General features: G+C 42.0%; 1 protein-coding gene across 1 annotated transcript in view; it reads left to right on the plus strand.

The window, feature by feature from the left end:
• Positions 1–17,058, plus strand: part of CCDC180 (coiled-coil domain containing 180) — a 618,906-nt gene that overhangs the window by 477,866 nt on the left and 123,982 nt on the right. The window contains exons 29-30 of the mRNA XM_086924739.1: positions 7,513–7,593; positions 14,083–14,149. Of these exons, the coding sequence (XP_086780865.1) occupies positions 7,513–7,593; positions 14,083–14,149 (148 nt within the window). The remainder of the gene's footprint in view (positions 1–7,512; positions 7,594–14,082; positions 14,150–17,058) is intronic.

Genomic DNA, 17,058 nt, shown 5'->3' on the forward strand with positions numbered 1-17,058 from the left:
CTTAGCCTGGTGAATTGAATGAGATCCTAGAACTTCTGATTCTTAGCCTGGTGACTTGAATGAGATCCTAGAACTTATGATAGTTAGTCTGGTGACTTGAATGAGATCCTAGAACTTGTGATTCTTAGCCTGATGAATTGAATGAGATCCTAGAACTTGTGATTCTTAGCCTGGTGACTTGAATGAGATCCTAGAACTTGTGATTCTTAGCCTGGTGACTTGAATGAGATCCTAGAACTTGTGATTCTTAGCCTGGTGACTTGAATGAGATCCTAGAACTTGTGATTCTTAGCCTGGTGAATTGAATGAGATCCTAGAACTTGTGATTCTTAGCCTGGTGACTTGAATGAGATCCTAGAACTTGTGATTCTTAGCCTGGTGAATTGAATGAGATCCTAGAACTTGTGATTCTTAGCCTGGTGACTTGAATGAGATCCTAGAACTTGTGATTCTTAGCCTGGTGAATTGAATGAGATCCTAGAAATTCTGATTCTTAGCTTGGTGAATTGAATGAGATCCTAGAACTTGTGATTCTTAGCCTGGTGACTTGAATGAGATCCTAGAACTTGTGATTCTTAGCCTGGTGACTTGAATGAGATCCTAGAACTTGTGAATCTTAGCCTGGTGAATTGAATGAGATCCTAGAACTTGTGATTCTTAGCCTGGTGAATTGAATGTGATCCTAGAACATCGGATTCTTAGCCTGGTAAATTGAATGAGATCCTAGAACTTGTGATTCTTAGCCTGGTGAATTGAATGAGATCCTAGAACTTGTGATTCTTAGCCTGGGGACTTGAATGAGATCCTAGAACTTGTAATTCTTAGCCTGGTGACTTGAATGAGATCCTAGAACTTGTGATTCTTAGCCTGGTGACTTGAATGAGATCCTAGAACTTGTGATTCTTAGCCTGGTGAATTGAATGAGATCCTAGAAATTCTGATTCTTAGCTTGGTGAATTGAAGGAGATCCTAGAACTTGTGATTCTTAGCCTGGTGACTTGAATGAGATCCTAGAACTTGTGATTCTTAGCCTGGTGACTTGAATGAGATCCTAGAACTTGTGAATCTTAGCCTGGTGAATTGAATGAGATCCTAGAACCTCTGATTCTTAGCCTGGTGAATTGAATGTGATCCTAGAACGTGTGATAGTTAGTCTGGTGACTTGAATGAGATCCTAGAACTTGTGATTCTTAGCCTGGTGAATTGAATGAGATCCTAGAACTTGTGATTCTTAGCCTGGTGACTTGAATGAGATCCTAGAACTTGTGATTCTTAGCCTGGTGACTTGAATGAGATCCTAGAACTTGGGATTCTTAGCCTGGTGACTTGAATGAGATCCTAGAACTTTTGATTCTTAGCCTGGTGAATTGAATGAGATCCTAGAAATTCTGATTCTTAGCTTGGTGAATTGAATGAGATCCTAGAACTTGTGATTCTTAGCCTGGTGACTTGAATGAGATCCTAGAACTTGTGATTCTTAGCCTGGTGACTTGAATGAGATCCTAGAACTTGTGAATCTTAGCCTGGTGAATTGAATGAGATCCTAGAACTTGTGATTCTTAGCCTGGTGAATTGAATGTGATCCTAGAACGTCGGATTCTTAGCCTGGTAAATTGAATGGGATCCTAGAACTTGTGATTCTTAGCCTGGTGAATTGAATGAGATCCTAGAACTTGTGATTCTTAGCCTGGTGACTTGAATGAGATCCTAGAACTTGTGATTCTTAGCCTGGTGACTTTAACGAGATCCTAGAACTTGTGATTCTTAGCCTGGTGACTTGAATGAGATCCTAGAACTTGTGATTCTTAGCCTGGTGAATTGAATGAGATCCTAGAAATTCTGATTCTTAGCTTGGTGAATTGAATGAGATCCTAGAACTTGTGATTCTTAGCCTGGTGACTTGAATGAGATCCTAGAACTTGTGATTCTTAGCCTGGTGACTTGAATGAGATCCTAGAACCTGTGAATCTTAGCCTGGTGAATTGAATGAGATCCTAGAACCTCTGATTCTTAGCCTGGTGAATTGAATGTGATCCTAGAACGTCGGATTCTTAGCCTGGTAAATTGAATGAGATCGTAGAACTTGTGATTCTTAGCCTGGTGAATTGAATGAGATCCTAGAACTTGTGATGCTTAGCCTGGTGATTTGAATTAGATCCTAGAACTTCTGATTCTTAGCCTGCGGACTTGAATGATATCCTAGAACTTGTGATTCTTAGCCTGGTGAATTGAATGAGATCCTAGAACTTGTGATGCTTAGCCTGGTGATTTGAATTAGATCCTAGAACTTGTGATTCTTAGCCTGGTGACTTGAATGAGATCCTAGAACTTGTGATTCTTAGCCTGGTGACTTGAATGAGATCCTAGAACTTGTGATTCTTAGCCTGGTGACTTGAATGAGATCCTAGAACTTGTGATTCTTAGCCTGGTGAATTGAATGAGATCCTAGAAATTCTGATTCTTAGCTTGGTGAATTGAATGAGATCCTAGAACTTGTGATTCTTAGCCTGGTGACTTGAATGAGATCCTAGAACTTGTGATTCTTAGCCTGGTGACTTGAATGAGATCCTAGAACTTGTGAATCTTAGCCTGGTGAATTGAATGAGATCCTAGAACTTGTGTTTCTTAGCCTGGTGAATTGAATGTGATCCTAGAACATCGGATTCTTAGCCTGGTAAATTGAATGAGATCCTAGAACTTGTGATTCTTAGCCTGGTGAATTGAATGAGATCCTAGAACTTGTGATTCTTAGCCTGGGGACTTGAATGAGATCCTAGAACTTGTAATTCTTAGCCTGGTGACTTGAATGAGATCCTAGAACTTGTGATTCTTAGCCTGGTGACTTGAATGAGATCCTAGAACTTGTGATTCTTAGCCTGGTGAATTGAATGAGATCCTAGAAATTCTGATTCTTAGCTTGGTGAATTGAAGGAGATCCTAGAACTTGTGATTCTTAGCCTGGTGACTTGAATGAGATCCTAGAACTTGTGATTCTTAGCCTGGTGACTTGAATGAGATCCTAGAACTTGTGAATCTTAGCCTGGTGAATTGAATGAGATCCTAGAACCTCTGATTCTTAGCCTGGTGAATTGAATGTGATCCTAGAACGTGTGATAGTTAGTCTGGTGACTTGAATGAGATCCTAGAACTTGTGATTCTTAGCCTGGTGAATTGAATGAGATCCTAGAACTTGTGATTCTTAGCCTGGTGACTTGAATGAGATCCTAGAACTTGTGATTCTTAGCCTGGTGACTTGAATGAGATCCTAGAACTTGTGATTCTTAGCCTGGTGACTTGAATGAGATCCTAGAACTTTTGAATCTTAGCCTGGTGAATTGAATGAGATCCTAGAAATTCTGAATCTTAGCTTGGTGAATTGAATGAGATCCTAGAACTTGTGATTCTTAGCCTGGTGACTTGAATGAGATCCTAGAACTTGTGATTCTTAGCCTGGTGACTTGAATGAGATCCTAGAACTTGTGAATCTTAGCCTGGTGAATTGAATGAGATCCTAGAACTTGTGATTCTTAGCCTGGTGAATTGAATGTGATCCTAGAACATCGGATTCTTAGCCTGGTAAATTGAATGAGATCCTAGAACTTGTGATTCTTAGCCTGGTGAATTGAATGAGATCCTAGAACTTGTGATTCTTAGCCTGGTGACTTGAATGAGATCCTAGAACTTGTGATTCTTAGCCTGGTGACTTTAACGAGATCCTAGAACTTGTGATTCTTAGCCTGGTGACTTGAATGAGATCCTAGAACTTGTGATTCTTAGCCTGGTGAATTGAATGAGATCCTAGAAATTCTGATTCTTAGCTTGGTGAATTGAATGAGATCCTAGAACTTGTGATTCTTAGCCTGGTGACTTGAATGAGATCCTAGAACTTGTGATTCTTAGCCTGGTGACTTGAATGAGATCCTAGAACCTGTGAATCTTAGCCTGGTGAATTGAATGAGATCCTAGAACCTCTGATTCTTAGCCTGGTGAATTGAATGTGATCCTAGAACGTCGGATTCTTAGCCTGGTAAATTGAATGAGATCGTAGAACTTGTGATTCTTAGCCTGGTGAATTGAATGAGATCCTAGAACTTGTGATGCTTAGCCTGGTGATTTGAATTAGATCCTAGAACTTCTGATTCTTAGCCTGCGGACTTGAATGATATCCTAGAACTTGTGATTCTTAGCCTGTGGACTTGAATGAGGCCCTAGAACTTGTGAATCTTAGCCTGGTGAATTGAATGAGATCCTAGAACCTCTGATTCTTAGCCTGGTGAATTGAATGTGATCCTAGAACGTCGGATTCTTAGCCTGGTAAATTGAATGAGATCCTAGAACTTGTGATTCTTAGCCTGGTGAATTGAATGAGATCCTAGAACTTGTGATGCTTAGCCTGGTGATTTGAATTAGATCCTAGAACTTCTGATTCTTAGCCTGCGGACTTGAATGATATCCTAGAACTTGTGATTCTTAGCCTGGTGAATTGAATGAGATCCTAGAACTTGTGATGCTTAGCCTGGTGATTTGAATTAGATCCTAGAACTTGTGATTCTTAGCCTGCGGACTTGAATGATATCCTAGAACTTGTGATTCTTAGCCTGGTGACTTGAATGATATCCTAGAACTTGTGATTCTTAGCCTGGTGACTTGAATGAGATCCTAAAACTTGTGATTCTTAGCCTGGTGAATTGAATGAGATCCTAGAACTTGTGATTCTTAGCCTGCGGACTTGAATGATATCCTAGAACTTGTGATTCTTAGCCTGGTGAATTGAATGAGATCCTAGAACTTGTGATGCTTAGCCTGGTGATTTGAATTAGATCCTAGAACTTCTGATTCTTAGCCTGCGGACTTGAATGATATCCTAGAACTTGTGATTCTTAGCCTGGTGAATTGAATGAGATCCTAGAACTTGTGATGCTTAGCCTGGTGATTTGAATTAGATCCTAGAACTTCTGATTCTTAGCCTGCAGACTTGAATGATATCCTAGAACTTGTGATTCTTAGCCTGGTGAATTGAATGAGATCCTAGAACTTGTGATGCTTAGCCTGGTGATTTGAATTAGATCCTAGAACTTCTGATTCTTTGCCTGCGGACTTGAATGATATCCTAGAACTTGTGATTCTTAGCCTGGTGACTTGAATGATATCCTAGAACTTGTGATTCTTAGCCTGGTGACTTGAATGAGATCCTAAAACTTGTGATTCTTAGCCTGGTGAATTGAATGAGATCCTAGAACCTCTGATTCTTAGCCTGGTGAATTGAATGTGATCCTAGAACGTCGGATTCTTAGCCTGGTAAATTGAATGAGATCGTAGAACTTGTGATTCTTAGCCTGGTGAATTGAATGAGATCCTAGAACTTGTGATGCTTAGCCTGGTGATTTGAATTAGATCCTAGAACTTCTGATTCTTAGCCTGCGGACTTGAATGATATCCTAGAACTTGTGATTCTTAGCCTGGTGAATTGAATGAGATCCTAGAACTTGTGATGCTTAGCCTGGTGATTTGAATTAGATCCTAGAACTTCTGATTCTTAGCCTGCGGACTTGAATGATATCCTAGAACTTGTGATGCTTAGCCTGCGGACTTGAATGAGACCCTAGAACTTGTGAATCTTAGCCTGGTGAATTGAATGAGATCCTAGAACCTCTGATTCTTAGCCTGGTGAATTGAATGTGATCCTAGAACGTCGGATTCTTAGCCTGGTAAATTGAATGAGATCCTAGAACTTGTGATTCTTAGCCTGGTGAATTGAATGAGATCCTAGAACTTGTGATGCTTAGCCTGGTGATTTGAATTAGATTCTAGAACTTCTGATTCTTAGCCTGCGGACTTGAATGATATCCTAGAACTTGTGATTCTTAGCCTGGTGAATTGAATGAGATCCTAGAACTTGTGATGCTTAGCCTGGTGATTTGAGTTAGATCCTAGAACTTGTGATTCTTAGCCTGCGGACTTGAATGATATCCTAGAACTTGTGATTCTTAGCCTGGTGACTTGAATGATATCCTAGAACTTGTGATTCTTAGCCTGGTGACTTGAATGAGATCCTAAAACTTGTGATTCTTAGCCTGGTGAATTGAATGAGATCCTAGAACTTGTGATTCTTAGCCTGCGGACTTGAATGATATCCTAGAACTTGTGATTCTTAGCCTGGTGACTTGAATGATATCCTAGAACTTGTGATTCTTAGCCTGGTGACTTGAATGAGATCCTAAAACTTGTGATTCTTAGCCTGGTGAATTGAATGAGATCCTATAAATATTAGAGGGAACATTGGTCTTCACGCCATTCTTTTACAGTTCAGCATGTTTAAGGTATTCTTTTTTTGATTAGCCAAAGTCCTTAGGCTTTCTTCAAAAAGTAAAGAATTTGCAGAGGCGATGCCAGGCTTCAAAGCAGGGACAGAATCTCTTTATGGTGTGCAAAACCCAATCTATACAGTATTTTATTGACATTCTGTTGTGTACTTAGTTCATAATCATGAATTGCAGGAACATATAGGTCAGGTTTAAACTGTGTTCCCTTCTTGGGCTGACAGTAAACCAGTGGTGTAACCAGGGTGTTATGGCCCCTTAAATAAGCAAGGAAGTTGGCCCTCCTGTCCACTGGTGGGTAGAAAAAGACAGCCAAAAATATCAATCATGTTGGCTTTTCACCCCCATGAGCACCGCTGCTTGCAGCATGCTTGAAAGTTTTGCATAACATGCATCACTCATGCCAGCACTCATCCGCCAATAAAATGGTGGTGCCATTGCCAAGTTAAGTGCAACCGGTATGACAGATTTAAGGTGGCTAAGTCATTGATGCTATAGTTATGTTGAAGATGCTTTAAATGACAAAGACTGATGCCAAGTAGACAAACTCCAGGAGTGCTGGCGAGCCATTCAACAAGCCCCTTGCACATTTGTATTAGAATGGTCTTTCCCATGTTGGGTATATCTGAACCTAATGGCCTGTACTCAAAGAGACGTTTTGCCTGAAATACACTAGCATGTCCCACAAAAAGGGATGTCATTGACTATGGAGCTTCCACACTCAGGGTAGGTAACTACTGATTTTTACACGAGAGACCAGTGGGTGTCAATTCCTGGGCCCAGCTGGCAGGTTGTACCCTTAACACTATGTAGACAGCTCTGTGCTTGTGCCCCCTCAAGGAGTCTGGTGGCTCTTCTCATCTGGGAAACCAGAGGGATCTTTGCCCCCACTCTACCTGGTCTCCAGCAATCACTCTAGGAATCCCCTGGTGTTCATCATAATTGGTAAACGGTGGGTCTCTGGGGATTAGACTTCACAGGGGGAGAAAAATGGTAATAACACTCGGTCTGGTTATGATCTACTGAAAGTTTAGGGCTTTCTCTCCTACAAAGCCTAATACGTAAGTAACTTTGGGTGATACTGACCATCTCTGCATCCGAGAGGCTGCGCAGGTGCAGAGTAAGGTAGGTGAGGACTGGCTTCACACTGAATGTCAGTTTAAAACTCATTTAACCTTTTTGTCTTTCTCAGCAGCCGAAGGCATGTCAAGCTGACCCGATTTGACCGCAGTTTACAGGTGTTTGGAGAGAAGCCAGAACCAGAGCACCCAGAGTAAGTGTGAAACCCGAACCCTCATGCAACCTGGTGGCGGTGCTATCCTTTCACACCCTAGTCACACTGCCATGGTGCTCCCACCCCCTGAGGCAGGCTCTGCTGCCCCATGCTCCTGCTGTCTTTACCGCCTCTTCTCCGCTGCCCCCTACTTGATAGTGCGCATGTTGCTCAACAGCAGTACTGACTGTGATACCCCCGCTGGTCATGAGCATAGAACTGTCGGCATGTAGAAACGGCTAGGTTTGGAAACAGGGAAAAAGAATAATATTATATATAATCATGGTATGGATGTATACTGTCAGTTCTGTCACACCTCAGAACTCTAAGTGAGGACGACGTAAAGGGGAGCTGCAATTAACGTTAGTGGGTCTTATGGTCTTCTGTAGTTCTTGGTCTTGTCTGCCATGTAGGGTTTCATACTGGTGTTCACTAGTTTGGTCTCGCCTACCAGACAGCGAAATGTGTCTGTTGGTGAAAATACCCATTAGCAGCTCACACTGGGCTTAAAGCCCATCCATTGCTGACCGTTGTCTGGCTTAACTATCACTCTCATGTGCTTGCTTTTCATTTGTTAGCTTGTGGGGGCTTTCTCTTGGTACACAGACAAAATATCGAGTTTTAAATATCGATATACAATAATATCGAAGTTTAAATATCGATGGGACAAAATATCGAAGGTAAGTAATATCGACAGTCTTAATATCGATATTAGTATGATATCAGTAATATCGAAGTTTTAAATATCGATGTTAATAATATCGAAATAAATAACTTCGATGTTACTAATATCAATTTTTAAATAAATTTTGTGTATATTATATTGTATTTATTATGTTTTATTATTTATTTTTAATGTAATTTAATTAAATATTGTCTTTTACTACTGTAGCGGGTTGTGGGTTTATAGGGGAATAGGGTGGGAAGTAATTTAATTATGTTAAATTAATTATTAATTAGTAGGAATTATTAATTAATTAATTGAGAATTAATTTTTAATTAATTTAAATTAATTGATTAATTGATAAATATGTTCTGTAGCGGGTTATGGGTTTATAGGGGAATAGGGTGGGAAGTAATTTAATAATAATTAATTAATTATTATAAGTTTGTACATATTTTAATTAATAATTAATTGGTAATTAATTTATATTAAATAGTTAATTAATTAATATAATTTTGTACATATTTTTATTTATTAATTAGTTGGTAATTAATTAATATTAATTAGTTAATTACATTAATTATAGTAATTTTTTTAATATATAATTTTTTGTTATTCTTAATTAATTAATTGGGAAAAATAATATTAATTATTAAATTAAATTAATTACAGCTAATGTGCTAATATATTTACTTTATTGTTATTGTTAATTAATAATTAATTGGTAATTAAATAATATTAATTAATTTTGGGTAAAGGAGTATTTTTAGGGTTCAGGGTCAGTTTTCAGTTTTTAGGTAAAGGGGTATTTTTAGGGTTCAGGGTCAGTTTTCAGTTCTTGGGTTAAGGGGTATTTTTAGGGTTCTGGGTCAGTTTTCAGTTTTTGGGTAAAGGGGTATTTTTAGGGTTCAGGGTCAGTTTTCAGTTTTTGGGTAAAGGGGTATGTTTAGGGTTCAGGGTCAGTTTTCAGTTCTTGGGTAAAGGGGTATTTTTAGGGTTCAGGGTCAGTTTTCAGATTTTGGGTAAAGGGGTATTTTTAGGGTTCAGGGTCAGTTTTCAGTTTTTGGGTAAAGGGGTATTTTTAGGGATAAGGGTCAGTTTTCAGTTCTTGGGAAAAGGGGTATTTTTAGGGCTCAGGGTCAGTTTTCAGTTTTTGGGTAAAGGGGTATTTTTAGGGTTCAGGGTCAGTATTCAGTTTTTGGGTAAAGGGGTATTTTTAGGGTTCTGGGTCAGTTTTGGGTTTTTGGGGTACAGGGATATTTTTAGGGTTCAGGGTTAGTTTTTGGTTTTTGGGGTACAGGCGTACAGGGTAAAAACAATAAAAAATTACATTAAATCAATTAAATAACATTAAAAAAATAAAATTACAATAAATTAATAAGTGTTTTATTTATTTTTAATGTATATGTATTAGTTTTAATTTTGTTTTAATATTTTTTTTAATATTTGTAAAATTATATGTATTTTAATATTATTTTAACATTATTATTAATACATTTAAAAAAACGATATTTTTAATTCCGATATTTTTGTACTACGATATTATTTTTTCGATATTTTTGTACTTACCTTTATGAAGATATGATTCCGATATTTTTGATGTCGATATTTTTGTTCCGATATTTTTGTTGTTCGATATTCTGTCTGTCGATATTATGTCAGACATTCCTTTCTCTTCTTGTTCGTCCCTTCCCTGGAGCATGGACTTATTACTTTTCTCATTCCACTGCTAGATTTTTCAAGCCCTATTTTCTTTTGAATTAAGCACTCCATGAGAGTGCATTTGTTCTCTAGTACTTCTCTCCTCCGGCAAAATTCCATGTTACTCTCTGTTTCCTGTGTGTTCCTCTTCTATGTGCCTCCATGTTGCGCTCACTCTCATTTACTTCGCCTCGCTGTACTGCTTTCTCGCCCCTGTGCTTCTCACTCACCCATTTCATGTTGATCTCTCTTGCTCGTGCTTCTTCCCCAACCTCTTTTGCTTCACCTCCACTCTCCATCTTGCTTTGATCCCTCCCCTCTTCCTTGTTGTTTGACCCACCCATGCTTTCCGTATTGCGTCCCCCAACCACTCTCTCTTTGTTGCTTTCCTCTACCCAATCCTTCTGTTATTTCCCCTCGCCTGTGCCCTCTGTGTTGTTTCCCCCACTCTTGTCCTTTGCGATGCCTTCCCCTCCCGCATCCTTTCTGAGGCGTTAACCCACCGCGTCCTTGGTGATGCTTCTTCCGCGCACTCCCTCTGTCTTGTTCGCCCCCACATTTTGTGATCAAACTTGGTAAGTAAATAAAAAGTGCTCATGTCATTTTGTAGGTTCGCCCAAACGTAGTGAGCACACAATGATGCAGCCTCCACGTCATAGCGCCTTATTTTTTGAGTTTGCTTTTATTAGCCATGTTGTACAGCAAAGGGAAGTTTTGTAGTATGGGTAAAAACCATTGACAAAGCCCATAGGTTCCAAAGGCTAGACTTATTGGCTTTGCCAGTGCTTGTTTGAAGATGACGCAGCAGATTTTTTATATGATGTGGGCTGACCAAGGGAGGCAGAGGTGTTCAAGAAGCTGGGGTTATGACATCAAACTTTCTAAGTCCCTTGAGGCGTTGTGAAGCTTCATGGAAGGTCCTCTTCAAAGGTGCCATGTTGGTGTCTAGGATGCCCGAGAGGTAGTTTGGGTTCAAGGCTTGAATGGCGATTCCAAAGTCGACTTTGGCTAGGTTAATCTTGACTCAGCGAAGAATGGAGAGTTGCCACCAGTCTGTCTGAGCCTTTCTGGTGATTTCTGTCTTGAAGCTGATGCTACTTTCAATGTGGAATCTGAAAGGCCTGGCGCTGATTGACAGAGGAATGAATCTCATCACTGTGAGTCATTCTTGTACTTGAGGCTCTATTCTGCAATTGGAAATCAGGTTGAAATCTGTTTTCAGGGATTTTATCTTCTGCTTCAAGGCGTGAAGTGTGGAGGAAGGTCTCTGTAGACCTTCGATTTCTGTCTCAGATAAGATCTTCTTGCATGTTGTAGTCCAGTTCTGATGGTCCTCGAGGTTCCTGCTCACCAGGAAGGGTCCCAGGTGGTTCCAGAACCAGACTCTAGGTGAGTGGTGGTAGGGTGGAGCCTTGGAGTACCCTGCAGATACTCAAAGGGACACATGCTCATCTTGAGTTGCTGTTTGAACAAGCTAATGTCTAGGTCAAGAAGGAAAATGAGAGCCACTTAGTCACCCTATAATCCTCCTTTGATTTCCATAAAAATAAAAGGAGGACCCTTTCTCAGGCCTTCATCCTTCTCAAGAGCTCATAACAAGAGTTGTTTACGGCCTTTCAAGAAGGGTCAATTCTCAGAGCTTCGGCCTTATGATGATCATAAAATGAGAGCTAAATCTCAGTCTTTCATCTCTTTAAAAATGGAAAATTGAGATTGTTATTATCTTTTCACCCTTTCTTAGAAATACAATGAAGTCAATCTCTCTCACTTATATCCTTCTGAGACCGATACAGTTGGAACTACTGTTTAGCCTTTCCTCTAGAATGCAAAGAAACAAAATGTGAGCTGTTTCTTAGCTTTCCTCTCAAATTAGATAAAAGGAGGAGAAACAATTGACCATTGACATGCTGATCAAGATAAAAATATGGACTAGATCTCCACCTTTTACTTATTTGAAGACTGCAAGACAGCTTATTCTCCACCTGGCACTTGCAGCACCCTCATGGAATAGCATTAGGATCTGTTCCTTTGGCCCTTTATACCTCCAGAGGAGACCGAACGAGAGGGCCGATTCACAGAACTAACTTAAGACAAAATCCTAAACATACTACTTTTGGTATTCATAGAAGTTAGGATTTTGTCTTAATTTTGACTTAAGACAGACTTAAGACGACAAAATCCTAACTTAAGTCTGTCTCAAATCTGTCTTAAGTCTGTCTTAAGTTTGTCTTAAGTCTTTCTTAAGTCTGTCTTAAGTTTGTCTTAAGACAAACTTAAGACAAAATCCTAACTTAAGTCTGTCTTAAATCTGTCTTAAGTCTGTCTTAAGTTTGTCTTAAGTCTTTCTTAAGTCTGTCTTAAGTTTGGTTTAAGACAAACTTAAGACAAAATCCTAAATTCTGTGAATACCAAAAGTAGTAAGCTTAGGATGTTGTCTTAAGTTAGTTCTGTGAATCGGGCCCGAGGAGTCTAACCCGATCTAAACAGGCAAAGTGCGTTTAGGGTCGGAATTCAAATGTGATAAGACTGGACACTATCAGTAAAAGGCCATTTGTACTCCAGAGAGAGATTATTCATCAATGGAAAATTTCGTTAGTCACCTTCGAGCACAGGTTTAAGACACAGTCAGACCAGATAGTTGTAAAATTGTCATTTTATACCATGTGTGTACTTTGCAGACACAGCCCTTCTTGCTGAATATTCCCTGCACACCACCACAAACATAGGGTGAAACAGAAATATGTGGAAAGTCCTTTGTCCTTGAGAGAGGAAAGTGCCTGAGTGAATGTTAGCCAACATGTCGCTAGGCGGGGTGGACATTTTCACCCACATGTTTTGCATTCTGTGCAAATTATTATGTATTTCAGCAACAGAGTCCCAAGGTGGTAGGTTTGCTTCTGAAATACGAAAATAGAAGTCCCTGATGTGCAGCGAGTCTTTTCCGAGCGACTAAGGATATTTTTGCCCTGGTCAACTGAATTCTCATATAAAAATGACCATTAGAAGGCCTGTCCAGAAGAGAGCGGGGTTTCTGTTGTTTGACCATCACCTCCTCTTTAGTGGTTCAGCTGCTGCCTCAAGGATCCCAATAGGTAAACCGGCTGAGGCTCCATCCTCAGAAACTTACCAACTCCCCCACCTTTAAATGAGCAGAGGGACCCTCAGGTTTGGTGTAGTGGGGCATCAACTGGTTTATGCTGGGTGTTATGCATCTACCAAATGAAACCTTTGTGCCTAGGTCTTTTCATGTTTAGATATTGTGAGGGGTTATGTGTACCCTTTCTTTTAATAACATTGGGTATTTTCATAGCTCACCCTCAAGTTAAATTGTGTCTTGGTAATTAAATAATAGGTTTTATTATCACCCAACTCGGTGGTACTCTACTTCAGAAAAATAAAAGACTGAACCATCCAAGTCAACATTTAGACATGTGATCTGATCTCTGCTGCAGGCACTTCTTCCCACGGAGTTCCCTCACCATCTCTTCTTTCCATGATGCCTTCTTGTCACTCCAAGTTTAGAGTTCTAAGCCACTAACACCTCTCTGGAGAACCTCCTTTGTTGAGAAATATCTCACGCCAGTCACATTTTTTTTCCTGCGAGTAAGTGCGTCTTACAACTGGAAATTCATGAGTAAGTCACATTAAAGCCACATTAAAGCCTGAAGTGGAGAAGTGTGGCTCAGGGGTTAGAGGCGGCAGACCTGGAGCTTGAGTTCGGCCCTGGACCAGGGTTCAATTCCCCGCCTCGGCGGGTGTTGGGCTCAAAATTCCACGGACTCGTTAATTCTCGCTCCGGTGCCTCCTCGACTCACGGGTTCACACTCTGCGACTCTGGGCAATAGCTTGCTTAATCTCCACAACGGCCCCTCGCGGTGGGATGCCTGGCTTTCACCTTGTGGATACCCTGCCAGGGTTATCTCACAGGGGAATACCAGGACGGGTTCCCTAAGCAAGCGCTGAGATGCCCCAGGGTAAGTCATGCGCTATATAAGTTTCATTCATTTCATCATTTCATTTCAAGTAAAACACTAACATTCACTGAAAAAGTTTTGTTAATTTGGGCTCTGAAGCATTAATATACCATACTAAAATGACAACTGTGTTCTTCTTTTCTCCACCAGTGACTTCAAAGGGAAACTCAACGCCTTGCTGTGGGAGTGCAACAACACCATGCTGACGTTGGCTGAGGTGAGACACAGGCTTGTCTGACATTTGTTGGCTGTAGTGAGAGACTTTGTAAATGCACAATGCCAACAGGTTCCACAGAAGCTTCACATCCATGGCTGCAGAAAAGGACCCCCTTCAGCTCTCCTCGGAGTGGAGAAAATCTTACTCCAGACAATCGCCCGGCGAGATTTTCCAACACGGGCGGTCTCGGATGGCTGCTACTGCTCTCGTTGATAAACCTTCCGTTCAGCTGAGGAAGCTGCCGCTCGAGTAGAACATCTGTTCAAGTGGCAGAAAGAAGCTGCGCCATCTTGCGCTGTGCATGGCGCCGTTCACACTGATTTTACAGCGCAGGACAAACACCCGGCGATAAAATCAGGGCGAACGGCGTGACGTAACACACTCCGCCGCTTGCGGAACCCTGTGTTGTGCAGTGGAGTGTTTTGGTCACTTTGTGGACAGGCAGAACTCAGCGAACTCCGCCCAGGCCCAATCTTGTGGTGCCCCCCCACTGGGGCACCACAGAGTGGTATTAAATAATGTTTATATTGTGTCATTGTTCAACATTTGTACGAACACCCCAGTGGGAGAATGGTCCTATTCTGACAACATGCCCAGGGCAGACCTACAAAGAGCGCAGAGGGACATTGTGATGCGGGCGAGTAAGAGCTTCGGCTTGGAGAACATTTCATTTGAGACCAAAAGAAGGAACAGCTTCTCATTGCTCTTGAACCCAGAGATGCTCAATCAAAAAGGCTGTCATTTACCCAAAAGTAAAAACAGTTTAGGCGAAACTTGCGCCAGCGACATGACCCGAGCACGCATGAGGGGGCAAGCGGTGGGCAGCTGCTTCCACGAATGGACAAGATTTAGACCTGTACAGTCCCTGCTGTCTGCTGTACAAAACTTCAGTGGTGGGCACAGCTGTTAACTTGGTGTTAGGTTATTGTCAATATCTCAAGACAGCTTTACTGGCTCCCAACTTTGTGGTGTGCATTGGCCTTAGAAGGACGTAGTCAGGCTGGTCTCGGGGCTGGGAAAGAGATACCATATTTCTGATACTAGAAAACCATTCTCTTTGATCTCATTTAGGGCCTGAATTGTTCGCCTGGGCCTTTTTATGTCCTGGTGCAGACATCTGGAAGACCCTCACCAACTGAACTCACTTTGAAATTAATCAGACATATAGTAGCATTACCCTCATACGTGCATTTCGCCCACTTGTGCATTCAATAGCATCTCTCATTCGTGCTGCATCATACCTAGTGCATACCACAGTATCCTTTCGGCATAAAGCAGCATACTTGGTGCAAACCATAGCATAATTTCTGCATAAATCAACATACCTGGTGCATCCCACAGCATCTTTTGTACATAATGCAGAGTACCCAGTGCATATCACAGCATCCTTTCTGCATAAAGCCGTATACTTGGCATACATTTTGCATAAAGCATCATACCCAGTGCAAACAATAGCATCCTTTCTGCATAAAGCAGCATACCTGGTTCATACCATAGCATCTTTTCTGTATAAATCTGCATACCTGGTGCATACCATAGCATCCTTTCTGCATAAAGAAGCATACTTAATGGACACAATAACATCTTTTCTGCATAAAACAAGGCACAGTATGCAGGACCAACGGCACAGCCAGCAGTACCTCTCATAATTACAATGATACCCCTCACACACATGGCAACACTCATGTTACATATAATGTAAAGAAAAAGAGGCCCCCTGCTAATAGCGTCACAGTTCCTTAAGGCAGGGATATATAAATCAATGTGATGCCTTTATAGGGCGTGTTTTCCTTGAGTTATGTAACAGCTCTCCTGTTTACATAAGGGCGTGTTTTCCTTGAGTTATGTAACAGCTCTCCTGTTTACATAAGGGCGTGTTTTCCTTGAGTTATGTAACAGCTCTCCTGTTTACATAACCTCTCAACCGCTAAGCATCCTGGGAGATGTAGTCCGTTTTCGCTGGTTACCGTTTTCCTCCCCTCGCATGACAGGAATTCTTGACACTTGTTAAGGCTTCCCTCACCTTTCCTCACTGGGATACCGATCTTTTGAACCTACGGAGGCGGCGCAGCACAGGCGATCTTACAGGCGTACCTGCACAAGGCGACTCACTCCACTTCTTGCCGCACCCGCTCCACGGGTGCCGCTTCGCCCAGGAGTGTGTGGGGTATCGCTACTACACTACAAGGAGGAGGATCAGCAAGGCAGTCCGGGCGAGAGGCTCGGCGGGGCTGCGAGCGTACGGGGACTCCATCAACCAGGAGTCCCTGCGAGACCAGGGATACCAGCATCCTGTCCGCTCTCCCTGCTGGCCCGCCCCCTGCCCAGCTGAAGCTTGTTAAGGCTTCCCTCACCTTTCCTCACTGGGATACCGATCTTTTGAACCTACGGAGGCGGCGCAGCACAGGCGATTTTACAGGCGTACCTGCACAAGGCGACTCACTCCACTTCTTGCCGCACCCGCTCCGCGGGTGCCGCTTCGCCCAGGAGTGTGTGGGGTATCGCTACTACACTACAAGGAGGAGGATCAGCAAGGCAGTCAGGGCGAGAGGCTCGGCGGGGCTGCGAGCGTGCGGGGACTCTATCAACCAGGAGTCCCTGCGAGGCCAGGGATACCAGCATCCGGTCCGCTCTCCCTGCTGGCCCGCCCCCTGCCCATCACGGCCCTATAATATAGCCTCTAACTCCCGCAGCGCGGGACGCAGCTCGGGCGAAGACCGGGCTAAGAGCGGGCCGTTTGAGGCCGTTCGAGGTCGGAGAGGACTGGACTGGGCCTCCCTCTTTCGTCCTTTGCCTGATATTCCTTTGTCTGACTCCACATCGGCAAACCACTCTACTACCTTATCTCCGTTGTTAAGCTAGGGGGTTGCCCTGGTTGTTGTAATTAAGTTATGTGCACCAGGTTAACA

The sequence above is a fragment of the Lissotriton vulgaris genome, chromosome 5, assembly GCF_964263255.1.
Source record: "Lissotriton vulgaris chromosome 5, aLisVul1.2, whole genome shotgun sequence".
NCBI lineage: Eukaryota > Metazoa > Chordata > Amphibia > Caudata > Salamandridae > Lissotriton > Lissotriton vulgaris.